Source organism: Aquarana catesbeiana, linkage group LG03 (assembly GCF_042186555.1).
Source record: "Aquarana catesbeiana isolate 2022-GZ linkage group LG03, ASM4218655v1, whole genome shotgun sequence".
NCBI classification, from domain to species: domain Eukaryota; kingdom Metazoa; phylum Chordata; class Amphibia; order Anura; family Ranidae; genus Aquarana; species Aquarana catesbeiana.
Genome location: NC_133326.1, coordinates 68,725,962 through 68,753,856, shown reverse-complemented (window position 1 = coordinate 68,753,856; position 27,895 = coordinate 68,725,962). Strand labels below are relative to the sequence as shown.

The 27,895-nt window shown below is 43.5% G+C and overlaps 1 protein-coding gene across 1 annotated transcript in view; it reads right to left on the bottom strand.

The window, feature by feature from the left end:
• Positions 1-1,399: 1,399 nt before the first annotated feature.
• MYEF2 (myelin expression factor 2) overlaps positions 1,400-27,895 on the bottom strand; it is a 31,307-nt gene continuing 4,811 nt past the window's right edge. Inside the window, exons 2-18 of the mRNA XM_073618671.1 lie at positions 18,938-19,134; positions 17,822-17,874; positions 16,979-16,986; positions 16,804-16,897; positions 16,012-16,203; positions 14,932-15,085; positions 13,101-13,150; positions 12,781-12,841; positions 7,835-7,936; positions 7,701-7,742; positions 7,535-7,603; positions 4,658-4,753; positions 4,476-4,574; positions 3,289-3,357; positions 3,013-3,209; positions 2,875-2,926; positions 1,400-1,800 (exon numbers count right to left, since the gene is read on the bottom strand). Coding sequence (XP_073474772.1) covers positions 1,637-1,800; positions 2,875-2,926; positions 3,013-3,209; positions 3,289-3,357; positions 4,476-4,574; positions 4,658-4,753; positions 7,535-7,603; positions 7,701-7,742; positions 7,835-7,936; positions 12,781-12,841; positions 13,101-13,150; positions 14,932-15,085; positions 16,012-16,203; positions 16,804-16,897; positions 16,979-16,986; positions 17,822-17,874; positions 18,938-19,134 — 1,699 coding nt within the window. The 3' untranslated portion in view covers positions 1,400-1,636. The remainder of the gene's footprint in view (positions 1,801-2,874; positions 2,927-3,012; positions 3,210-3,288; positions 3,358-4,475; positions 4,575-4,657; positions 4,754-7,534; positions 7,604-7,700; positions 7,743-7,834; positions 7,937-12,780; positions 12,842-13,100; positions 13,151-14,931; positions 15,086-16,011; positions 16,204-16,803; positions 16,898-16,978; positions 16,987-17,821; positions 17,875-18,937; positions 19,135-27,895) is intronic.

Below are 27,895 nucleotides of genomic sequence, written 5' to 3'. Positions count from 1 at the left end.
GCTGCAGACTTGCAAATGTTTTTAAAGACAAAGATGATTACTGCAGTAGATTTCTAATGCTGAAACCCAAATTACTGTTCTAAATACAAAACCCAGCAAAAAAAAAAAAAAAAAAAATCTACGAATACCTGTAGACTAATGCTGCCATGGTTGCAAGAGTATGAAACTGGTTGTAAAGTGAAAGGTATTCTGCTGAAATAAAAAAATCCTGTTGCCAGACCAGATCATTCAAGTATTAAACATCTCTAGGGTTTACAGAGAATGGTCCGAAAAAGAAAATATCCAGTGAGCGGCAGTTGTGTGGACAAAAATGCCTTGTTGATGTCAGAATGGGCAGACTTGTTTAAGATGATAGAAAGGCAACAGTAACTCAAATAACAAACTTGTTACAACCAAGGTATGCAGAATACCATCTCTGAACACACAACACATTAAACCTTGAAAGCAGATGGGCTACAGCAGCAGACGACCACACTGGGTGCTACTGTCAGTCAAGAACAGGTAACTAAGGCTACAATTCACACAGGCTCACCAAAATAAGACAATAGAAGATTGGAAAAAAAAATAAAATAAATAAAAGTTGCTGGTCTGATGAGTCAATTACAGCTGGGACATTCAGATGGCAGGGTCAGAAATTGGTGTAAACATGAAAGCATGGATCCATCCTGCCTTGCATCAATTGTTCAGGCTGTTAGTGGTGGTGTAATGGTGTGGGGGATATTTTCTTGGCACGCTTTGGGCCCCTTATTACCAATGAATCATAGTTTGCCTACCCGAGTATTGTTGCTGACCATTGTCCATCCCTTCTTCAGATAGCTACTTCCAGCAGGATAATGCACCATGTCACAAAGCTCAAATCATCTCAAACTAGTTTCTTGAACATGACAATGAGGTCACTGTACTCCAGTCACCAGATCTCATCCAATAGAGCACCTTTGGGTTGTGGTGGAACTAGAGATTCGCATCATGGATGTGCAGCCAACAAATCTGCAGCAACTGCGTGATGGTATGTCAATATGGACCAAAATCTGAAGAATGTTTCCAACACATTGTTTAATCTATGCCACAAAGCATAAAAGGCAGTTCTGAAGGCAAGGTGGGGGGTGGGTGGGGTACAACCTGGTACTAGCAAGGTGTACCTAACAAAGTGGCCAGTGAGTATCACACTTGCTGCTAACCAAACCTGTAAAAAATAAATCTGGTTCCAATCTAACAAATCAAACGCATGTTTTCAGCGTCAGAACTATAGCAAGGTCACTTTTTTCAAACAAACCAGCATTTACCATTTTCACTCAGCCATTTAAGACCAGTTTATTGTCATTTCTAGGCATTTCATCTGTGTCATTCAAGTAATACAATATTTCAGGATAAAATACAGCATTAAAACGCCAACACAGACTTTCAAACTAGCTGTGAGAAACAGGCTTTATTAAAAACAGTATGTCAATTCATTTAAACTGAATGACTAGACATGGTGTTTAAAAACCAAGCTCGATTTACAACGAAAAAAAAAGAAAATACATTAAACACCACACTATCAAAGGCTTAAAACTAAAAAGTTAGCCTTTACAGTTCTATCACTGTTACCATTTAACAAAGAATGATCAAATGTGGGAATGTCACTAAAAATAAGGAATTATGCATTGCGATCTAAGCGGACGTCAATTTCTCTGCCATTGATTTTTATGCCATTCATTAATCTGCATGCCTTCTCTGCTGTCTCTGGGGCATCAAATCTCACAGTTCCACAGCCTTTAGATTTTCCGTTCTCCATTTTAATTTCAGCAAACATTACTCGACCTGTAACAGAAGTAAAACCACAACGGCTACTATTAGTTTGTATTAGACAAGCCTCGGCTCAGAATGGGTACACCATTTGGGAAGGTTGGGCAATGTACGAGTTGATATCTGAATGAACAATTACCCCTTTATAGGTAATTTCCACAAGAAAATCTCTGCAAATCTAGAAGTCAGTGGGATAATCGGGTACTGGTTCGAATCCCAACCACAACACTACCTGCCTGGAGTTTGCATGTTCTCCCTGTGCCTGCGTGGGTTTCCTCCGGGTACTCCGGTTTCCTCCCACACTCCAAAGACATGCAGGTAGGTTGATTGGATCCTGTCTAAATTGTCCCTAGTATGTATGAATGCGAGTTAGGGACCTTAGATTGTAAGCTCCTTGAGGGTAGGGACTGATGTGAATGTACAATGTATATGTAAAGCGCTGCGTAAATTGATGGCGCTATATAAGTACCAAATAAAATAAAAAATAAATAATCAGTGACCATGTATGCAATTCAATGTCAGATATATGTTTTGAAAAGCGTGGCAGTGAGAATGACGAGCATAGATCATATTAAAAGAGAAAGTAAACCTCCTCTGCTTACTTTTACCTATAGGTAAGCCTTTAATAAGGCTTACCTATAGGTAGTGAAAGATCTCCTAAACCTGTACCATTTAGGAGATATTTACATTACATGCAGCCAGTGACATCACTGGCACATGCACTCTGAACAGCCACAAGTGCCGTTCCTTCTGAGCCCTGTGCCATGAATGGCGGCTCCCGCACGCGTGGGAGTGATGTCTTCGCAGCGCCAGAGCCCAGGAACCCGGAAGGAACTCCAGGGAAAACGTCAGCGGTCTCAGCTGCAACAGCTTAGTTCCAAGGTCAGTATCTTAATGAGCTAGTATGCCATTTTACTAGCTCATTATGCCTGTGTCTTACAGGGTTTTACAACCTCTAACAGTGGAGTGAAAAAAAAAAAAAAAAAAAAAACCCCTACAGGCAGCTGTAGGTGAGCATTTTAAATCATGGTAATAAAATACAATTCCTACAAACAGAACTTATGAACCCACAAAAACCAAAACACTTACCACACTGACTGAATTTTTCTTTCAATTTCTGCCATGTCAAGTCAAATGGGAGCTATAAGAGGGGGAAAATAAAAGAAACAGAATTAAGATGGTTATAATGAATCCCTCTAAAGTTATTAGTAAAGGTGCGATGCTTACATTTCTAACAAATATTTGGCATCCTTTGTTTCCTCGTTCTCTTAAGCCACTTCCCAACTGGGTGGAACCAAACCCTCCAAAACCTCTGTCCATATCCATGGCTCTGTCCAAGCCTCCACCAATACGGTCAAAGCTGGAGCTCATTCTGTCCATACCAAGGCCCATACTCATGTTATTTACTGCGCTCATTCCAGTGCCTACGAGAGAAACATTCACATTACAATAAAAGCAATATCCAATGAACCATCATTCTACAAAAAAAGTTACCTTACTTACTCATTCCAGATCCCAAAGGGCCAAGAGAAGAAGAACCCATTCCACCAAAACTTCCAACCATGGCGCTGCCTATTTAGGTAAAAAGAATAGCAATTTAAAAAAAAAAGTGCAGAAGCCATAGCAGGCAGCCTGTCATTTACAGATCCGTAACATTATTGCATTTTCAAAAAATTTCACATATGTACCCCTCCAGAGTCCACGCAATGCTAGTTCTCATGAGTGTCCCATTAAAGTGATATAAAAAAAAAAAAGGAAAATTTATTTTTTTAAAAACAAACGTCTTATACTTACCTGCCCTGTGCAGTGGTTTTGCACATAGCAGCCATGAAATTCCTCCTCTTAGGTCCCCCGCCAGCGCTCTTGGCTACTCTTCTCCGAGTGCCCCCATAACAAGCCACTTGCTATGAGGGCACTCGTGCATGCCCATTCTCAAGCCCCACTGTGTCCATAAAAACAGAAAAGGGGGCTCAGCTCCACCCTTGCTGCCTCCTCACTGGCTTGATTGACAGCAGCAAGCAATGAGGAAGTAGAGACCAGGGAGAGTAGCTGCTCTCATATACATCGCTGGATTGTGATCGGGTATTGGGGGGCTATGAGAAGGGGTTGGGGAGGAAATGCATATTTCTAGAACGACTTTATGTTAGTCACGTGTCACAAGACAAGACTACAATAAAGAAATTATGATTTGATATATAGGTTTACACACTGTATTGTATCAGCAAGAATTTAACAATACTAAACTACTACTGAACTTAAAGCAGTATTAAACCCAAAAGCAAACATATTGCAGCCAACCAATTCTTGGCTGCATTAGTTATCTTTTAGGTGCTTTCCTTTTCATTTGGTGATCTGGCCAGCAAGTCGGTTTTTCAAAATAAAAAGCTCTCAAAATGTGGGGGCTGGGCAGTTAAAAAAAAAACAAAAAAAAAAAAACCACACACAGCCACCACATCTAGTAACTGGCAAGCTGCAATATTAACTTTTTTTTTGCGGGTATCATCATTTGAAAACCTATACCACTATAAATAATTCTGTATTTGATGCCAAGTACCTACAAGTCCTCAAGATTGACCACTTATAAAATGAGCCATATGCCTTTTTTTCCTCTCAAGCCATTTAACCTACTGCTGCTCTCAGATACAAAAAAATAAAGAAATAAAAACCCCACACCAAACAACCGCACTTACTCATTCCTCCAAATGAATCTCCAAAGCCACGACTTAATCCAAGCTCACTGCGACCAAATTCTCTGTCCATGCTGCTTCCCATTCCTCCTCTGTACAAGTCTAAATCGAAATTAAAGAAAAGTTAAATCCAAGCACAGGGCATTTGGACAAATAGATGACAGCAATGTGTTTTGCCAGCTTACCTCCCATGCTGCTTGCCATGCTCGCCATGCTGCTCGACATGCCTCCACTCATGCCAGAGCCTAAACTGCCTCTGAAGTCATCTACACCACCCATTCCTATGCAAAGAAACATTCAGCAACATGAGGGGGAAAAAATATATATAAATAAAAATTCAGGAGGGGTCCAAGTACATTAGTTACATGTACATGAAGACTTCTGTTTACACTCCTTAGCAGTTAAAATCTCCAAACTGAATTGAATATTTAACTGCACGGCCTTATTACAAAAAATCTTTAAAGCTCCCTATTTGGCTTTATATATGAATACTGTAGGACTCTGCAAAATCTCAAAATTACTTTAACCACTTGCCGACCGCCTGACAAAGATATACGTCGGCAGAATGGCACGGGCAGGCAGAGTAATGTAAGGGTACATTACTCCCCTCAACGGGCAGCGCGATCGCCCGCCCCTCCCCCCCCGTGCCCAAGGCAGTCTGCATTGTTCCAGGAGCGATCCGTCCTGGGGGGGCCCATTCATGGCCTCTCCCTCACGATCGCGCCTGGCGAATGAGAAGCTTCCTCCGCTTCTGAACTGTAAATAGAAGCAGAGGAAGTGATGTCATCTCTCCTTGTGCAGCCTTTTCATTCCGGCTTCCGAGGAAAGAAGAAATCTACAGTGAGTCTGCACAACACTAGCACACATAGGCACAACACCCCCCCACCCCCGTCACAGTAATCGCAGTTTGTTTCTACTGATTACTGCATTGGTGTCCTTTGTAACTGTTATAAGTGTTAGGGCAGTTAGTGGTATGCCTCTTTAGGTCTAGGGTACCCAGTTAAAGGTTTAACCTCCTGATCACTCCCAGTTAACCCCATCATCCCCTGTCGCCAGTGTCACTAAGCGATCTTTTTTCTGATTGCCATATTAGTGTCACAGGTGACACTAGTTAGCCAGGTAGGTATTTAGGTTCACCGTCAGCTTTTTATAGTGTCAGGTACCCCATATACTACCTAATAAAGGTTTTAACCTCTTGATTGCCCCTTAGTTAACCCTTTCACCAATGATCACCGTATAAGTGTTACAGGTGACGCTGGTTAGTTTATTTATACCCGCCGTTTATTACCCAATAAAGGCTTAACCCACTGATCGCCCGGTGGGTAATATCAGTTAGGTTTTAGGTTCAGTTAGGGTCTGCATTGCTCCAGGCAGCGTCAGATTAGTGCCAGTAGCGTTAACACCCACACACGCAGCAAACACCTCCCTCAGTGGTATAGTATCTGAACGGATCACTATCCGATCTATACTAGCGTCCCCAGCAGTTTAGGGTTCCCAAAAACTCAGTGTTAGCGGGAAGCCCAGATACTTGCTAGTAGTGCTGAGCTGTGGAAAGGGTGAAAGTGGCTGGCTCAGGGGATCGCCGAGAGGCTGAGCCAGATGCCGGTCCAGGGTTGAGGGCAGATTCGACCATATTGTCGCAATTCCACAGCATGGTCCAACTGACATCCGTGGCCTTCAGCCCGCTGTCTGCTGAAAACAGGTCACAGGAGTGAAGCACTCCTGTGACCTGTTTAGAAGTACAGCCAAACAAGCTTGACATTTTCTACACTGTCCTTTAAATCACTTTCATTGTTATCACAGGAAAGATCAAATATCCCCTGTGATAGCAATAGGCAGTGACATGTACTCTTTACTGAGAGATCACTCCTCTGCCCTTCAAAGCTTCGAATTATACCAAGATCAGTACAAGCCAATGGTTTTTCAAACCACTAAGGATTTACATCTGGCAAATCCAGAAGTGATGAAATGCTCATCACTTATGGTTCCCTAGCCCATAAAACTGACCGGCGCCATTCCAGTCTCCAGGGTGGGGAAGTCCCCAGCCACTGCTTGTAAAAGCAATCCAGTTGCTATGAACAGTATACTTTATATGCTACTTAAAATTCTTAGTAATGCAACTCAAAGATAAATCTGAAAGGCAGCTTGTTTAAAGTGTTACTAAACCTAGGACCCTGCATTCACTATAGCTCATCTCCCATAGTACACAGAAATGCAATCATTTTAGTAAATGTAAACTACTAAATACCTTTACTCATCAGCAATATATAGCAGTCTTGTGACTTATATCAGTGCCTGGTTAAAGCCTGGAGGAGAAATTGATTCTCCCATGATTGTCCTATCAGGATACAGGACCCCAGACCCTGTCTGGACAGCGCTGATTGGGAAGAGTGCATGTGATCAGCACAGGGCCAAAGAGGGAAGAAAAAAAAAAAAAACCTAGCAATACACTAAATTGAGCATGTGCACCTGGAGCCAGTGGAAGAGGATCAGAGAAGACAGGATTATTTTTTTGACAGAATGCAGACTAATGATTAACCCCTTAGCTTCCACAGTGAGTATATTTACTGCACATCGATTTTACTGTTGTGGGTTTGGTAACACGAATGCCCTGTACACACGATCGGACATTCCGACAACAAAATCCATGGATTTTTTCCGACGGATGTTGGCTCAAACTTGTCTTGCATACACACGGTCATACAAAGTTGTCGGAAAATCCGATCGTTCTGAACGCGGTGACGTAAAACACGTACGTCGGGACTATAAATGGGGCAGTAGCCAATAGCTTTCATCTCTTAATTTATTCTGAACATGCGTGGCACTTTATGCGTCAGATTTGTGTACACACGATGGGAATTTAACCGATCGGATTTTGTTGTCGGAAAATTTTATAGCCTGCTCTCAAACTTTGTGTGTCGGAAATTCCGACGGAAAAAGTCAGATGGAGCCCACACATGATCAGAATTTCCGACAACACAATCCGATCGCACTTTTTCCATCAGAAAATCCGACCGTGTGTACAGGGCATAAGCGTTTTTATACACAGACCCCGATCATACCTGTCATTCGGCTCACTCCGCTAAATCCTGACATGCTACTTAGTCCATCCATGCCACCAAATCCACTTCCTGGTGTGAAAAAAAAAAAAAAAAAAAGTCAGATAAATTTTGCTTCAATGCCATATATTTACAGACTAAAAGACATGACAATATTATAAACATTTACCTCCCATTCTACTCATTCCACCAAAGCCAGGTCCATCCATACCTTTAGACAGAAAAAAATATAAATAAAAAGTTATTCACACCGTACTAGGTGGGCTTTGAGCACTGACAATTAAAGGTTTCATTAACACTTGCCTGATGGACCCATGCTGCCCATTCCACTACCCATTCCAATTTGTGTTGCACTGATAGGTTGTCCACCTGGTCCAAGACCCATTCCAATTCCACCAAGTCCACCTGAATTAAAAAAGGAAAAAAATAAAATCAAAAAACGTGTGTAAAACAACGCATCAAACTTTGTATAAAGTATTTACTTGGAAATTTAGAATGCCAAAAAGCATTGCGTGTCATGTTAAGAGTCACATCTGAAACAAACTTGCTGATGTTAAACTACAACTGTTTAACCAAAAAGTTGCAGATCATTCTCTTTCCCAAGTTCCTGAAAAAGTGGAGATATGCTCTATACCAGCCACAAGCATGACACCCAGAGGCATAATGGGACTTTTAGTTTTGCAAAAGCTGGAGGTCTGCTAATTGCATATCCCTGCTCTATACCATATGCATGCATACTTCCATAGGAGAATGGCTACTTGCAGGCTTTTGTAGATCCATTCCCACTGTTGTAAGCCTATGGGGTGCCACAGATTCCCTCAACTGTCTGAAGAGCACGCCAGAGACTGAATATGCTGGACAAGTAATGGGGGCACAGCGTCTGATATTTTTACATTTTAAATCAACCCAATGGCAACTTATTTTACACACTGTAACTTTATTAAACATTCAGGCCAACTGCATCAGAACTAAAATGTATGACTTTTGCATGATTAAATGGCAAGAGGTTAGCACATGCTAGCTTAAGGGCTAGTTCATAGAAGTATGGGTTTCCTTTTTTTGCTTACATCTATTCTATGTGAGCTGCTATCTAAAAATATTTCCAGCCCTCTCAGAAGTGCCCTCATTCTGTTAAAAATCAAGCTAAATACCTGTGGGAGGGGCTACAGACTTTCATACAGTATAATACCGACAAGATAAGAGCACTTCAGTCAGTGATTTAGGTAGGAGAAGTCACCGATAGTAATATGAAGAGGACATTAACATACACAGCACTATCTACCAGAGTGAAAATAGATTTGGAAGCCAGAATACACATATGGATGTGACAGCACACAGGCATGCCATGCATTACTGGGATTTTTATGAGACAATTAAACCGTTTTCATTCACATCTACTTTTATTTTCATACTGAAGCCCAGAGCTCCGCAGACATGAACAGAGCTTTGCTACCCCCATAATTGGTGTATTACCTAGTACCCCTATAGCAATATTGTTCCCTTCATTGTAAATAGAGTATTACAGGATCACATGTATAGGGATGGGGATAATGGGACTGTATAGGAGTACAGTGACAGAGGGATGATTTGTATGTACAATAAAGGAGACTCTGGGGACATATGGGGGAGTTGTTAGTTTCCCCTGCTATGTACTGTACACAGGTATGCTCTCTGCACATCGCACTATAGCACTGTGTACATTTCAGAGAACAGAGCACTGGTCACTATGCTCCTCTTCTAAAATAACAGTGCTATGTGTAGAGAGATTACCCGTGTTCATTTCTGGTTTTGAATGGGGGGGGATTCGGAGGACACAGGAAGGAACATCAAAGCCCAGGGGAGAGTTGTGGGAATCTCGCAGACAGCTTGCAGATAACAGCCAGAGAAAAAAAAGTGAGGACTTTATCACACCGTCCCTGCTACTGGGTTTTAGCTGGGACATGCTGCCATGGAAACAGAGGCACGTGAAGAACATGCTCGTTCAAGATAGCAGCCTGGGTGTGCACCTCTTCAAACACACCCACATAAGGGAGGGAGTGAAGGAGGGGCTGGATTGTGGAGATGTTTCCACCCCATAGAAACTTTTGAACTGAGAAAGTACCATTAGAGGCCAATTCTGGGATATTCAAAAGGTTATTCTGTGAAAACTAAAGGACTGGGGAAAGAAAGTAATTCAATGCAGGTATGAGGGTAGCATGCACTACCCATTTCTGCATTCCCATACTTCTCCTTTAAGAGTGTTTGGTGCCATTATGAATGGCTCCCAACACACTTATGTTATAGGACACATCGCGGTTGATTTACTAAAACTGGAGAGTAAAATCTGGCTCAGCTCTGCATAGAAATGAATCAGCTTCCAGTTTTTTTTTGTCAAGCCCAATTGAAGCTGAAGTTAGAAGCCAATTGGCTACCATGCACGGTTGCACCATATTTTGCATTCTCCAATTTTAGCAAACACCTAGGTGTTGCAAAAAAAATAAAAAATAAAAAATGCAGCTGGATTATAGCAGTTATTTTGAACAGGCTGCTCAAAGCGATAGTAAAAGGCAGAAGGTTTTTTTTAATCTTCATGCATTCAGATAAAATAAAGTGTGCAGCAGCCCCACTAATACTTTCATGAGGCCCAACTTGATCCAGCATTGTTGCAGGAGAGACTAAGCTGCCCGGGTTCAATGTAAATCTGCCCTCCAAAAATACAATTCCTGCCTCCTCACTGCCAAGCAGACCTATTTGACTTCTCATTAACAAGTTAACTTATCCTGTCCCGTCAACTCTTCTCTACATCGTCCTCCACCCAACTCACTGCCCAAGAGATCGCCAATCACTTCAAACAGAAGATTGATACAATTTGTAAGGAGAGCTCTACTGTTCAGATACCCTCCACGCTTTACACCTCATGCCCACAGGTACAATCATTACTTCCCTCTTTCAACCCCACCACTATAGACAAGGTTCCTAAACTACTTGTTAATGTCCATCTTACCACCTGCCCTCTGGATCCTGTTGACTCGCAGATTCTACACTCTAACCCACATCTTCAATCTTTCCCTCTCTTCTGGCATCTTCCCCAACTCCCTAAAACATGCACTTGTCAGCCCCATACTTAAAAAGCCCTCACTGGACCCATCCATTCTTAACTTACGCCCCATCTCCTTGCTCCCCTTTTTATCCAAACTCCTTGAATGTCTGGTCTACAAAATATATAAATCTATTTATATCTATAACTATCTCTATATCTCACACACAGCAAAATTATAAACGCAACACTTGTGTTTGCCCCTATTTATCATGAACGGAACTCAAAGATCCACGACTTTTTCTATGTACACAAAAGGCCTATTGCTCTCAAATATTGTTCACAAACCTGTCTAAATCTGTGTTGGTGAGCACTTTGCCAAGATAATCCATCCACCTCACAGGTGTGGCATATCAAGATGCCGATTAGACAGAATGATTATTGCACAGGTGTGCCTCAGGCTGGCCACAATAAAAGGCCACTCTAAAATGTGCAGTTTTACTGTATTGGGGGCGTTTCGAAAAAACAGTATCTGGTGTGACCACAATTTGCCTCACACAGTGCATCTCCTTCACATAGAGAAGATCAGGTCGTTGATTGTGGCCTGTGGAATGTTGGTCCATTCCCCTTAAACGTCTGTGCAAAGTTGCTAAATATTGGCAGGAACTGGAACACACTGTTGTATACACCGATCTAGAGCATCCCAAACATGCTCAATGGGTGACATGTCCGGTGAGTATGCTGGCCATGCAAGAACTGGGATGTTATCAGCTTCCAGGAATTGTGTACAGATCCTTGCAACATGGGGCCGTGCATTATCATGCTGCAACATGAGGTGATGGTCGTGGATGAATGGCACAACAATGGGCCTCAGGATCTCATCACAGTATCTGTGCATTCAAAATGCCATCAATAAAATGCACCTGTGTGCATTGTCCATAGCATACACCTGCCCCCACCATAACTCCATCACCATGGGCCACTCCATCCACAACGTCGACATCAGCAAACCGCTCACCCACACAACGCCATACGTGTTGTCTGCCATCTGCCCTGTACATTGAAAACCAGGATTCATCCGTGAAGAGAACACCTCTCAATCGAATGTGGAGCATTTGCCCACTCAAGTCGGTTACAACAAACTGCAGTCAAGTCGAGACCCCGATGAGGACGACAGGCATGCAGATGAGCTTCCCTGAGATTGTTTGACAGTTTGTGCAGAAATTCTTTGGTTATCCAAACCAATTGTTGCAGTGGGTGGCTCGTCTCAGACGATCTTGGAGGTGATGCTGGATGTGGAGGTTCTGGGCTGGTGTGGTTAGATGTGGTCTGCGGTTGAGGCCGGTTGGATGTACTGCCAAATTCTGACACGCCTTTGGAGACGGCTTATGGTAGAGAAATAAACATTAAATTCAAGGGCAACAGCTCTGGTGGACATTCCTGCAGTCAGCATGCCAATTGCACGCTCCCTCAAAACTTGCGACATCGGTGGCATTGTGCTGTGTGATAAAACTGCACATTTTACTGTAAAGTGGCCTTTTATTGTGGCCAGCCTAAGGCACACCTGTGCAATAATCATGCTGTCTAATCAGCATCTTGATATGCCACACCTGTGAGGTGGGTGGAGTATCTTGGCAAAGAAGTGCTCACTAACACAGATTTAGACAGATTTGTGAATAATATTTGAGAGAAATAGGCCTTGTGTACATAGAAAAAGTCAGATCTTTGAGTTCAGCTCATGATAAATAGGGGCAAACAGGTGTTGTGTTTATAATTTTGGGGTAAGCCATCCAGAAAGATGATTCAGGAAAGGATTCCCGATTACAACTGAATGAATACCCACTTTTTGGCCTTGAGTGATATAGTGTAACAAAAACAGCTACAGGAGACAGGGAGTTAAGCAACAGAACTAATGAACCCCCATGTACATAACCAAATTACCATCACCTTTGGAAAGTTGGTGGATATGTGCAGGTATAAAATAAAAGGAACCTATGTTTTAGTTCTCAGAGCATGTAAAAAGGTCAAGCAGTATGGTTCAATATTAGAATACAGGGCAACTGGAGGATTCTATAGAAGAGGCTGTGTGGCGCAAGGCAGCCTACACATTGAAAACCCTTGGTGGAGCTTAAAAAGTATGTGCACTTAAAACTGCTAGAGAGAAAGGCTTACCAACAATTAAGACACCATATTAAAGAAAGATTTGTCATACAAAATTATGCCTTGTACTTACGAGGTAACTGAGGTGGTTTTTCCATGGCATGAAAGTCATCTGGGGGAAGAGACTTATCATCCTACAAGCAAAACAAATACAGTAAGCAGAATCACCAACACTCCATTTACACCTCCATATAATGTGACCACACGTTTTTCTCAGGACATATAGGGTAGCCCATTCATTTAAAAATGTGGGCTACATTTGGGGTGCTGTTAAAGACATTTTTTTTGCACATTCACGGAACGTGCAGATGTGAAGGGAGCTTTTTACTGCCAATAGCAGCACAAAGGCTTTCCACTTAAGGAACCTAATATGCACAAGTATTGTTTACTTACCATTTTCACATGCATAGGTCTATCAAACAAGAACTGCCCATTAAACATAGCTGTAAGAAATCATTGTTAAGGAACTATACCATTAAGTTTTGGATCAGTACCATTCTGGGTTGTTTAATATTCTAAAATCAGAATGTATTAATAGGATATGCTAAAGAATTTCACATTTCTATCTATTCAGTCCTGATATTTACACAAAGCAGAGGACAGCTTCAATTACTTTTAAGCAATACCAACACTACCCTGCTGATTAGACAGCTATGGAGCGTCAGCAGACCAGTGAGGTCACCTTTCTCCTCATTTCAATGTCTCTAGTTTCCAAATATTTGTTACTTTCCAGGAATCTAGCTCAAGTGAGCGACTCCCACTGCAGGCCCTACCTCACCAATTCGAATTAATGAAACTATACATTAACCACTTAAGGAACAAGCCTCTTTTTTAGATGTGTTTACAAGTTAAAGTTTTTTTTGCTAGAAAACTGCTTAGAACGCAAAACATTATACATTTTTTTTCCTGACACCCTAGAGCAGTGGTTCTCAACTCCAGTCCTCAGGACCCACCAACAGGCCAGATTTTAAGTATTACCTTGGGGGAGATGCAGACTAGAATACTGCAATCACTGAGCAGCAAATGATATCACCTGTGATGTATTTCAGTTATCTTGCAAACCTGGCCTGTTAGTGGGTCCTGAGGACCGAAGTTGAGAACCACTGCCCTAGAGAATAAAATGGCAGTCGTTGCAATACTTTTTTTTATATTGTGAAAGAATGTTACTCCGAGTAAATCGATACCAAACATGTCACGCTTCAAAATTGCGCCTGCTCATGGAATGGCGACAAACTTTTACTCTTAAAAATCTACATAGGTGACGTTTAAAAAAAAAAAAAAAAATTCCACAGGTTGCATGTTTTGAGTTAGGGGAGGTCAAGGGCTAGAATTATTGCTCTACCGACCGTGGAGATACCTCACGTGTGGTTTGAGCACCGTTTTCATATGCGGGCGCTACTCACGTATGTGTTCGCTTCTGCACGCGAGCTCGGCACGTTTAAAAACGTTTTTTTCCCCTTCTTATTTTACCTTTTATTTTTACACTTTAAAAAAAAAAAAAAAATTGTGACACTTTTATTCCTATTATAAGGAATCTAAACATCCCTTGTAATAGAAAAAAGCATGACAGGACCTCTTAAAATATGAGATCTAGGGAAAAAAAAAAAAAAAGACCTCAGATATCATATTTACACTAAAATGCAGTCTGGTATGGATTTTAAGGGGAACCCCCACACCGAAAAAAAAAAAAAAAAAACCCACCACACACAACTGTGGTCCCGTCCCCCCAAAAACCATACCAGACCCTTATCCAAGCACACAGCCCGGTAGGTCAGGAAAGGGGGTGGGGGTGGGAACCGGCATGCCGCCCCCCCGAACCGTACCAGGCCGCATGCCCTCAACATGGGTGCGGTAAGTCGTACTAATATGAATGGTAGTCATTGGAAATCACGGGGAACGACTTGTCATGCGACTTTGCAGTCCCAAATCATAGGACAAGTCGTACAAGTGTGAAAGGGGCCTCAAGGACAAGGAAACATTTGCCATGTTCCTAGACGTACACATGACAGCACTTTTACTTTGTACCACAGTTATATGCTTTGTACACTTATGTGTTAATTTGTGCATAACGTCAATATATAAATGAAAAGTACTGTACCCAGATGCACATTTCAGGACATATACACACACATACATACTATTAAGACAACATTATGAATAAAGCTCTGTCGGTATAGTGGTATAAAACCACCTAAAGTTGCAGGAAAAAAAAAAAAAAGGATACAGATTGCTTGTACTGCCTCTATGGCTTGTTCAAAGGTAACCGTTCCCATGCCACGACTTTTTCCATCTTTATCTTCCTTAATGTCGGCTCTCTTCACATTTCCAGCAATGCTAAACACTTCCTTCAGTTTCTTCCACCCAACTTTAAAGTCCAGCTGAGAAAAATAAAATAAATAAACATACATACATACATGTGTGTGTATATATATATATATATATATATATATATATATATATATATATATATATATATAAATCCGTGTAAATCCCATAGCTTGCTAATAAAACAAAAAAGTCAAGCCAAAACACACACACACACACACACACACACACACACACACACTTAATGTACCAAACCTTATACATTACTACACATTCGTCTTCATCTATATTATGCAGATTATATTAATCTTCATATATTCGGCTATAAATATCCACCCTGATCTGGGTTGTTCCTATGGACTGCAATAGTGATACCATGGTTTTTGATATGCACTGGAGGCAGAAAACACCAACGTGAGTAACTGCCCAACTCAAAGGCTGACAGAATATCTTCTCCTCCCCCCACCCACATCATATCAATGTACTGATTAGAGAATGCGAAATGGTCCCTCTAGGCAGCAACATTTGCTGTAAGGACGTTTAGGAGCAGTTGGGCATTTTTCTTAAACTGCTCCTGAACTCTCCTCTGTCATCAGTACATGTACACAGGGTCGTTTTACAGTCATTTCTAGGCAGTTGATTTTAGAGGCTTTTTTGGAACGCAAACAAATGGGTTCAGAAGCTGAGTTTAGAGGCATTTCACGTGCCAAATGCTTCTAAACACAGTAGCTCGCGTTTAGTTTTCAGGAGTTTTTCCATTTTTGGCTATAAAAAAAAAAAACACTTTTTAAAAATGCTTCTAAACGCAAACGCAGCTAAACGCGGCATGTAAAAGCAGAAAAACAGGTGTTTTAAACGTGGGTTACTATCAGCCAAGTTAACTCATTTAGGAGAGGTTGTAAAAACATCCCGTGTACATGAAGCCTAAGTAGGACTGCGTCGATACTTTTTTCTTCTTTAGAAAGAAGTTAAAACTTACATTAGCAACAAAGACTGTTGTTCCAAGTCGCCCAGCTCTTAAAGCAGTGATAATCTCTGGAGGGATGTTGGGGTTATTGAGAATTGAAGGTGGGAGGTTTACAATTGCAGGGCCTACATCAGCGTTATGGCTCCCAGGGAACTGGCCTCCGCTACGCTGCAGAACTCTTCGTGCATGCTCTCCATCTGGATCCTGCATAAACATGCACACATTAAAAGAAATACAGATTCAAGAAACAAAATTAAAATCTCATATGAATGCTCGCACACAGAGTATCAAGTGTTTTTGCCCCCCAAATTTAAAGTTACTCGTACTCGGATACATTTTAACACTCCTAACAGCCCTGAATTAATCCAGAAAATAAAGCGTGCAGAGTGTTATAGACTGCATTCACATTTCAGCGTATTGGATTGGAAATGTGGCGGGATTCACATTTGAGATGGCATTCATCCAATTGAAGCCTAAAAATCATGGTGCGGTTCTCACGCAATAAATCGCGCTATAATCCGCATCGTGTGAAGCATGTCGCCCAAAAGTAGCTCCTGAGCTTTTTGGGGCGACAAGCTCCATGCGATGCGGGTTGCCGCAATTACAGCGTGACTATCACGGCAGACCCCCACCCCACCTGTGATTATAGGTATGAGTCAGATGAATGGAATCTCAAATGTGAGTTGCGCGATTTGTCACACATCTGCGCTTTGAATCGTAGCAAATCTGCCCGCGATCCAAAACGTTGAAGTGTGAATGCAGTCATAGTGATACACAACTAGCTTAAGACTAAATGATGCTTACCGCCTTGATGTTAAGGGGTCTTCCATTTAGATCATGCTTATTCATTACATCCAATGCCTTTTGTACAAATTCCATGTCTTTAAACTCCACCACACTACAATAAAAAGGGTTTGATGAATATTTTAAATGTGTAAAATTAAGATATGCATAGGAAGGCTGTATCAAAGAGACTTACCCACAGCCCTAAATCCACGTGGCCACACGAAAAGAATCCAAAAAAATAAAATAAAAATAGAAAAGTGTTAGCTTGAATACCAATTACTTAGATCAGAGATCATTACGGGGTCTATTTAAAATGTTTTCACACAACTTAACCAGGATTCACACATTTTTTCAAATTGGATTCAATCAGAAAAAAAACAAAAAGTGAACCCTCAAGGAATCTTTTGAAAACATTTATAAAAAGACACCCAAGACTGGATACACTGTCTAAACATAGCCATCATACAGTGGAAGGACAACTTGGTCACCAAAAAAAATGTCTTCAATATTAATCTCCAAAAAAACCGTAAACCGCGAATTAAGACTTCTGTCACCATGCTCAATGACTCACTTGTTTCATCAGGAAAAAAAATGTATTATATATAATCCTTAACCAGATAATTCGGTTTCTAATTAAGAGTCTAGCTCAATGACTCAAAACGTTCACAGCACTGACAGTGGAGCAGGCCTGCACGCCACAACAGGTAATTCAAAAAAATATTGCGAGACAAATTCAGTACAATCCCAGGAATACTGTCAGACGTGCCAGTGAATTGTACTCCGAACCTGACTGACATCTGCATTGAGCTTTTAGCAGCAAACTTACAAGAAGTGAGCAAGCAAATGTTTAGAAATTCAGTCACTTTCAACCCTCATGTAATTTGGATGAAAAGTAGCATACTGTGAGCCTTGGAACATTCAGACTGCAATACAGTGTAAGAAAATGAAACTTACTTTCCAATATACTTGTACAGTGATACAGAAGACTACTGGAGGCACTTTACACCTCAAGCAGATGGTTGCCCACGGCACTTACCCTTGATTTTCCTTCAGAATCCTTAAAGAGCTCCACGTATGTAACCTCACCAACTACATAAGACATACAAAGGGAAAATACCAAGAGACAAAGCATTTAACACCAGTAACTTTACTGTGCCCTGTGCACAGCTCTACAAAAACAAAAATGACCTATAATTCACCAACAATCAAACACAGAACCGACATAGCACCTATCAATGGCTACCTCATTTTGCTCAATTTCAGGACTGTGAAGCAGCCACATTGTCAAGAGCAATAGACTAATACCATTTTACTCCTTAAATACCAGATATAGTATATGAATAGGATATAGTTGAACACATTCAGATATGCAGCTAGTACCTTAATCAACTCGTTAGAATAGTTAAAACATGTCGATAAAATAAAGATTGGCCATCCAACTCACAACAGCTGGTTTAAGGTGACTTTCTACCTGAATGTCTTCAATTAGTAAAATTGTCTTAAGATCCAAATTAACAAGTCAATGTGTTTCACAGTAGGCTACAAAGAAATACAGTGAATAAAACCATAGTCATTCACCTTACAACAGAGACACCAAGGACTATTACAAATGTTACAATTTAAAATAAAAGAACACATTACCATGAAACCAAGGGGAACATTTTAGACTTTAGTGATTTCCAGTGAAAACCATTAAGTCTCCAGTCCAATTTTGTAATATTGGATATTAAGTCAATTTCACAAGAACAGGCACTAAACAAAAACTGCAAGACAGTCTTTGCCATTAAACACAAGGTCACCAAAATTACTCTCTATCTGCAATAGTTGTCTGCTGTGCAAGACAAGCACCTACTGCTTGGAAACAGCAGTTATGTATCCAGACATCTCCAAGTTATACTATACTAAAGGTCAGTAAATACATCTCCAAGTTATACTATTGGCCTGTAAAAACCACATTACAGCTGCACTTAACAGCATGCAAACACTTCCCTGGTAAACAGGTATAATAATCTATGTACTAGATTAAAAAAAAACTTTACCTGTGAAAACCAGGGTACCTGTATGAAGGTGTGAATTTCAAAAGCTTGAGAGGAAAGGGAAAGAAAGGGGACTGCTATATATGGTTGCAATAATGACTGCAGCCAAAGCTTACCTTTCTCCCTCATAAGGTCTTTAATGGCTTGCCATTTCATGTCATACGGAATATTGCTGATGAACACCCTATTCCGGCTCTGTCCCTTTTTCTCCCCAGAGCCCTTCTCTTTTCCATAAGGATGGAATCTGCTTCCCTTTCTATTTCCAGATTTCTCTTTAAGTGTGGATTTCTCTTCTTTTGAGTCTTCATTTTCCCTGCAAGAAAAATGCATTGACATTATGTTTATAAATGCATAAAAACAGTTCTGTTCTTAAAAGGGTCGCTATTAATGAGTACATTTAACCAGTTGCCGACCGCCACACGACGATGTAAGTCGACAGAATGGTAGGGGCAGGCATATGGGCATACCTGTACATCCCTGCCTCCCAGAGGGCGGGGGACCCAACTGGGCCCACCGGTGCCTGCAGCGGTCGGTTTCGTTGCAGGAGCGATCTGTGCTTGGGGGGGAGGGGGTGGGGGCACAGATTCATGGCCACCCCCTCACGATCGCTCCTGACAAAGTGAGAAGCTTTCTCTGCTTCTGAACTGTAAACAGAAGCAGAGGAAGCGATGTCATCTCTCCTTGTGCAGCCTTTTCATTCCGGCTTCCGAGGAGAGAAGACATCAATGTGAGTTACACCAACACGACACTAACACCAGTACACATAGGCACATAAACCCCCCCCACCCCCCCCGGTCACCCCCATTCACAGCGTTTATTTTTTTAATGATCACTGCATTTGGTGTCACTTGTGACTGTAAGGAGTGTTATGCCAGTTAGTGGTGGGCCCCTTTAGGTCTAGGGTACCCCCCCTAACCAAGGTTTAACCCCCAGTTAATGCCTTTCATCCCTTCGCCAGTGTCACTAAGCAATCTTTTTTCTGATTGCCATATTAGTGTCACAGGTGACGCAAGTTAAGTATTTAGGTTCGCCGTCAGATACCCCCATATACTACCCAATAAAGGTTTTAACCCCGATTGCCCCCTAGTTAACCCCTTTCACCAGTGATCACCATATAAGTGTTACAGGTGACACTGGTTAGTTTTTTATACCCGCCATTTATTACCCAATAAAGGTTTAATCCCCTGATTGCCCGGTGGGTGATATGTTAGGGTCAGATAGGGTCTGCGTCGCCCCAGGCAGCGTCAGATTAGTGCCAATACCGCTAACACCCACGCACGCAGCATACACCTCCCTTAGTGGTATAGTATCTGAACAGATCAATATCAGATCTATACTAGCGTCCCCAGCAGTTTAAGATTCCCAAAAACGCAGTGTTAGCGGGATCAGCCCAGATACCTGCTAGCACCTGCGTTTTGCCCCTCCACCCAAGTGCAGTATCAATCGATCAGTGTCACTTACAAAACACTAAACACATAACTGCAGCATTCCCAGAGTCAGGCCTGATCCCTGCAATCTCTAACAGTCTCACTAGTTTACCAGTAAATTTAGAACCCAAAATGACAAATCGAAGGTACACTAGTGAAGAGGCCTACACGTTTCTGAGTATGACAGATAGTGAAGAGGAAGTCGCTCATCTGTCAGATTCAGGCTCAGAATACGATCCTGTAGACAGCGGCTCCATGACAGATAGCTCTGACGACGGAGTTGTGGTCCCTGCCAAGGTCAGGCGTACCACACCCCAATCTTCTTCTGCTGTTGAGGTGCTAGAACTGCAGGGCTCTCCTATGGAGCAGAGAAGTACTAGCGCCGCTATTCCTTCTGGTGAACTGGCAAGCACCAGGGGCCTAGTACACCCTGGTCGTGGTCAAACTAGCACTGCAGTATCACGCGGTGATGTGGCAAGTCCCATAAGTGCAGTTCAAGCTGACGAGGTGCCAAGCACAAGTAGTGTCCCACTGCCACCAAGACAGACAGGCCCGTTGTGCCCATCCTGCAGAATTCGCCAATCCGAATTGGGAGCCCACCCGTACTTCCCCCATTCACTGGCCAACCCGGCATTTAGGTGGAAACAGTTGATTTTACGTCACTTCATTTTTATTCTGTTTTTCACCGAAGATCTCTATAGATCTATTGTGGACCAAAGCAATTAGTATGCTGGTCAACACATCGCCACTAATCCCCAGTCCTCCCCGGCCAGAGATCGGAAACCAATTACAGTTTCCGAATTCAAGATCTTTCTGGGCCCATCCCTCGACATGGGCATAACTAAAAAGAGCGAGTTGCGGTCATATTGGTCCACTGACCCAATTCACCATATGCCTGTGTTCTCTGCCTCCATGACCAGGGTACGATACGAGCAGATTTTGCGGTTCATGCACTTCAATGACAATGAACTCTGTCGTCCTCGTGGAGACCCTGGATACGATCGGCTCTACAAAATTCGGCCCCTCATAAAGCACTTCAACCAACGTTTTGCAGACTTGTTTACTCCCCATCAAGTTGTCTGCGATGATGAGTCCCTGATTAAGTTTTCAGGCCGCTTGTCTTTCAAACAGTATCTTCCCAGCAAGCGTGCCAGATACGGAGTCAAAATGTATAAGCTCTGTGACAGGGCCACAGGCTATACATGTAGTTTTATGGTTTACGAGGGAAGAGATAGCCACGTAGAGCCAACAAACTGCCCTGACTACATAGGAAGCGCTGGCAAGACTGTGTGGGACTTGGTGTCACCCTTATTCGGAAAGGGGTACAATTTGTATGTGGACATTACACAAGCGTGCCACTTTTTAGTCACTTGTTTGATCATCAGATTGGAGCATGTGGCACCGTGCGACCTAATCACCGGGGCTTACCCTAGAGGCTTGTAGATTCCTGTCTTAGGCTGGGGGAGAGAGCCTGCTTGAAGTGTAAAAACTTGCTCGCTGTCAAGTGGAGGGATAAGAAGAATGTTTTGGTTGATTCCTCCCTTCATGCAGACACGACGGTCCAAATTCCTACAGCGACTGGTGTTGGAGAAACCCCTCTGTGTTGGCGCCGTACCTAATTGCCCATAAGGCCAGATGCTGGTACAAGAAAGTGTCTGTATACTTATTTCAATTGACTTTGGTGAACGCTCATGTGCTATACAGAGCTTCAGGACGGACTGGATCCTTCCTTAAATTCCAGGAAGAGATCAGAGCCCTTCTGTTTCCAGACGGTGCTCCACCTCACCTCACCTTCCCAATCCAAATGCAGTAAGGAAAAAAAAAAAAAAAAAAAAAAAAGGAAGTGCACCAACTAAAAGCATTTCATAAATGTTCAAGCATTTCTTTCAATACTCATGCGAGTTTAACCACATACCGCCCATAGGATGTCATATGGCATCCTGGATTTCGAGTGGAGATAACCGAATGATGCCTGCAGCTACAGGCCAGTGTTAGTTTCGTCAACTAAAATGTTTGTCAAAGATATCGTCAGTGGCATTTTTACAGTGACAAAAACTAAAGTAAAAGTACAGTACATTTTCGTTCACTGACGAAAACCAAATCAGTTTTTGTTCCTTAATGAAAATGGGACGAAAATGACGAGGGGCGTTTACCCTCATGAACTACCGTATTTATCGGCGTATAAAAGTGCATGCGTGTTATACACCGATATTTGTTTTTACCAACAATGGGTCGGGGATTGGGTGGTGCCACACATGGGGGGGTTGGGGCTAGGGGTGTCAGGCTGGCTGCCCCGCCTCTCCTGGACTTGGGACAGCACTGCCAGCAAAGTCTAACGTTAGGAAAAAGCTGAGTTAGACTTACCGGTAACTCCTTTTCTGAGAGTCTTCCAGGACAGCCCATGAGACCTTGGGCTCCTCCTACCAGGACAGGAAACACGTCACCCCCACCAGATAAAAGGGCGGTCCTCCAGGCCCATGTCAGTATTCTCAAGAACCGTAGGACCCTGCAAAACATATGCATAATACACATAACTTCAGACAATACCGGGTGGGAATCCGGCTGTCCTGGAAGACTCTCAGAAAAGGAGTTACCGGTAAGTCTAACTCAGCTTTTCTCCAAGCGTCTTCCAGGACAGCCCATGAGACGATGAGCCAGAACTTACCAGTCTAGGGAGGGACAACTGCCTGAAGGACCTTACGACCAAACGCCTGCTCCTGAGCTGATAGGAGATCCAGGCGATAATGTTCAATGAAGGTCGAGTAACTGGACCAAGTGGCAGCCCTGCAAATTTGTTCCGGTGAGGCACCAGCCCTCTCAGCCCAAGACGTAGACAAGGCTCTAGTTGAGTGCACAGTAACAAAAGGTGTAGGGACCTCCCTAATTTTGTAAGCTTCCAAGATGGCTTGCTTTATCCATCTAGCCAATGTGGCTTTAGATGCACTATTCCCCTTGTGAACTCCAGAAAAGAGGACAAACAAGGCATCAGTTTTCCTAAAGGTCTTCGTGACCAAGATAGACCAAGAGAATCCTTCTTACATCTAGAAAACTAAATTTTCTTTCTAAGTCGCCCTGTGGCAAACTACAAAAGGTTGGCAATACAATGTTCTGAGATCGGTGGAATGTACTTGCTAGGAAGGGCTCCCTTACTGATAGGGCCTGTAACTCACTTACCCTACGAGCTGAGGCAACAGCTATAAGGAACACAGTTTTTAATGTAAGTAACTTAACTGACATACTTTCCAGAGGTTCAAACTGAAATTCTACCAGAGTTTGAAGTACTAGGGACAGATCCCACGTTGGACAACTTCTCACTACTACTGGTCTGGCCCTAGAGATAGATTTGAAAAATCTGGCTCTAGTGGGATTTTCCAGGAGAGAAAACTGGAGGAACACACTAATAGCTGCCGCCTGTACCTTTAAGGTACTAACAGAAAGACCTTTGTCGACACCCTCTTGGAAAAATTCCAAAATAGACGGAATATCATGAGTTAATCTATCATTTTCAGATAACCATGAGTTAAACCTTTTCCAAACTTTGGAATATATGGCTCTAGTAACCGGCTTCCTGCAATTAACGAGAGTCCTGACTACTTTGTCAGAGAACCCTTGGGCGCTCAGTATCTTTTCTTCAGATACCAGGCCGTCAAGTTTAAGGAAACCACCTGAGGGTGTGATACTGGACCCTGCAATAATAGGTCTTCCCTTTTCGGAAGACACCACGGAGGCTCTGAAACCAGAGACTGTAGCAGGGAAAACCATGGCCTCTTGGGCCAAAATGGGGCAATTAGAATCAGATCTGTCTCTTCCAGCCGAAACTTCCGGAGGACTTCTGGAATCAGTCTGATTGGCGGAAAGGCATAACATAGGCCTGGAGGCCACGGGTTTGCCAGAGCATCGATCCCCAAGGCTTGGTCTGCCGGGTTCATGGAAAAGAATATCTCCGTCTTGCGGTTTGCGAACAAATCCGCTACGGGATAACCCCATCTCTAATCTGCCAGGCAATTGTTTGTCCCCTTCAGGTGTACAGCAGAAATAGAGGCTAGATTCCCCTCTGCCCATGAAAGGATCTCCTGGGCAATGGACTGAAGCCTCTGGCTTCTCGTGCCTCCCTGCTTGTTGATATACGCGACTGTCGCTATATTGTCTGACAGAATTTGGAGGTTGTGACCCCTGATCTCCATCTGAAAAGACTGGAGGGCTCTCTGGACTGCAAGCAGCTCTCTTTGATTGGATGAGGCCCTTGCCTCCTCTGGGGACCACTCTCCTTGTGCTACTGCATTGCTGAGGTGGGCCCCCCATCCCCAGGAATTCGCATCCGTGGTAATCCTTCGGGAAATGGGAAAGGACCATGGGAGACCTCCTGCTAGGTGCTGACCAGCTCTCCACCACCACAGGCTTTTTATCCTGTCGGGAAGCCAGATCCTTGACTCCAGGGACCTTACGTCCCCGTCCCAGTTTCTTAAAAGAAACCCTTTGTAACGGACACTGAGGGAGTCTCGCCCATGGTACTGCGGGAAAACATGAGGTCATAAGATCCACTGCCCTCGACACCTGTCTCAGAGAGACCGACTGGTTGGTCTGCAATGCTGACATAGTTTGGAACACTTTGGCAATCTTCTCCTGAGGAAGAAAAACTCTTTGGTTCACTGAGCAAAAATCGTAACCCAGATAAGATACTTTCTGGGCCGGAATCAAGGACGATTTTTCTTTGTTTATTAGCCAGCCTAGGGACTGTAAGAAGTCCTGTACAGCCTGGAGATCCTCCAACAGCCTTTGGTATGATTTTGCCACTATCAGGAGGTCGTCTAAGTAAGGGATAACCGTTATTGCCTTTAATCTTAGTGGAGCCAGCGCTTCCCCCAACACCTTCGTAAAGATGCGTGGGGCTGAGGAAAGACCGAAGGGGAGGGCCTGAAATTGAAAATGTCGGGTCCCCATACCCGTCTTCACTGCCAATCTCAAAAGCTTTTGGAAGGCTGGATGGATAGGGATGTGAAGATAAGCATCCCTTAAATCCAACGTGGCCATAAAGCAGTTTGGGTATAGTAGGTTTTTGATTGTAAAAACCGTCTCCATACGGAAATGCTTGTATCTGATGGACTTGTTTAAGGTCCGGAGATTCAGGATAAGTCGAAACTTTCCTGCCGGCTTTCTGACCACAAATACATGGGTATAGAATCCCGTGCCCTGCTCCGATCGAGGAACAGGAATCAGTACTTTTTGATCTAATAAGTCTCCGATCTGGAGACCCAGAGCCCCGCTTTCTCCCGATCTTGTGGAGGAAATGTGACCAACAAACGTTCTGGTGGTTGGTGAACAAACTCCAGCCTGTACCCGTTGGTCACTAGGTCCAGGACGAAGGGGCTCAGAGTGACTGCTGCCCATTGTGGGATGAAGGACCTCAATCTCCCTCCCACCGGGGAACACAAGTCACTGCGGCTTGGCGGGCTGTTGAGGAGGGTTAAACAGCACTCCCCTTTGCCTCTGCCTTTGTGCCCAGTCCAATGCTTTTTCGGCCTGCTGTCCTTTTCTCTAGGACTCTGTTGCCTGCTTTGGCCACAAAAAAAATTTTCTGGCTGTCTGAACTCTTTTTCTCTGGAAACGCCTTTTTCTTATCAGCCGTGCGTTCCAGTGCCTCCTGTAGACCTGGGCCAAATAAATGATCGCCAGTTAAAGGAAGGCCACAAAGGCGCAACTTGGAGGCCGAGTCCCCTGACCAGATCTTAAGCCAAAGGCTTCTCCTGGCCGAGTTCACTAGAGCCGAAGTCCTGGCTGACATTCTTACCGACTCAGCGGAAGAATCTGCCAAAAAACCCACTGCCTGAAATAGGAGAGGAAAAGACTTTAAAATTTGCTCTCTGGAGGTACCTGCTGACAGATATGACTGAATCTGAGTCAACCAAACCTCCAGATTTCTCGCCACACAAGTGGAAGCCAGAGCTGGTTTCAGGTTTCCAACTGCTGAGTCCCAGGCTCTGTGGAGAAGGATATCCCCCCTCTTGTCCATCGGATCCTAAAGCGTACCCATATCATCGAACACCAGGTCCGAGTTTTTTGAAACCTTTGAAAGAGGTGCGTTTAACTTGGGATTCTTATTCCATGGCTGCGCAGTGTCCTCATCAAAAGGAAACCTTTTTAGGTTACTAGAGAAGAATGGTTTTCTCTCAGGATTATCCCATTCCAGTTTAATAGTATCAACCAAAGAACTATGAACTGGAAAAACTCTCGATTTTCTCTTATGCAATCCTTTATACATAAGATCGTGTTTGGATAACTGAACCTCTTCCTCTTTTAATTCAAGGGTAGTATAGATAGCCTTTAATAAGTCATCTACATCCTCAACAGATAACTTAAATCTTGAGCCTCGAGTGGATTCTCTATCTCTGGGCTCTGTATCTGACCCTGATTCTTCCAGAGAAGAACGGGTAGATCTGACCTCAGCCTCAGAGTCCTCACTCTCTGCCTGCTGCGGAGTGCTTACTGACGCCTTCAGTGAAGACGGACTCTCTGTTGGAGTCTGGAGCTTGTCAATAAGCGTTCTAAAGGAACTGAAGGTGAACGCAAGCTCATCCCTAACAGAAGTAAGCATCTTCTGGCAAGAGGCAACCGGGTCATCCTTTACTAGGCCTTCTATACAGGTGCGACAAACTGCTTTGCTCCATGAGGAGCTCAATTTGTTTGCGCAAACCGCACATTTCCTTTTAAGTGGCTGCGCTTGGGCCTTGTCCTGAGTCTTGGTCTGCAAGACAAAAATAAAATGACCCACAATGTAATTAAAGCCACCCAATCACTCCGTAACACCACGTGAAGGAGGGAGGAAATGTGTCCCCTTACATCCACTACTACAGAGGGGGGAGGGGGAGGGAACACTCACAGGGATAGCAAGGTGGTGACAGAACACCCCAGGCTTACCTGTGAGGTGCTGGTGTTGGGAACTGCATCCGCTGCCTGTGCAGGTACTGCAGGAGGATCCATTCTGCCCCTCTTGGTCATCCACAGCCTGGCCGCTTAACACCAAGAAACACCAGCAGCCAGCGTTCTCTGTTCGCGCCGTTTATGAAGACTGGAACCTCGTCTCTGGCGCCCGATGATGAGGTCATATGCCCCGGAAGTAACCCTCTCCAGGCACTTCCTGTGGGCCAGCTTGGAGCGCAATAGCTCTGCCCCCTCGAGCGCTGCGGCTTCCTCCCTTCCCTGCTCAGATCAGCCACGCTGTCGACAGGGAAGGACAACGGAAGCTCAGCTGAGCTATAGTGCAATGCACTGCGCTAGGGGCACGACTTCGCACTGGTCCTGGCCCTCTCCAGGCACTGAGGACAGGGACCAGCAGCACAGCCAACCTCCCCAGCGGTGTGCTGCTTCTGGCAGAGGAAGAGGTAAGTGATATGCCCCCAAAAATAGCCATACAAAGCCCCTGCTTATAAGGCCTATGGGAGCAGGTTCCATGAACATGTTACCCCCCCGTCCGGAGGAAACACAAATAACTGACATGGGCCTGGAGGACCGCCCTTTTATCTGGTGGGGGTGATGTGTTTCCTGTCCTGGTAGGAGGAGCCCAAGGTCTTAAGGGCTGTCCTGGAAGACGCTTGGAGAAAAAAATCATTGCCAGCCCCTTCTACACCGCTCATCCTGTATCACTCATCG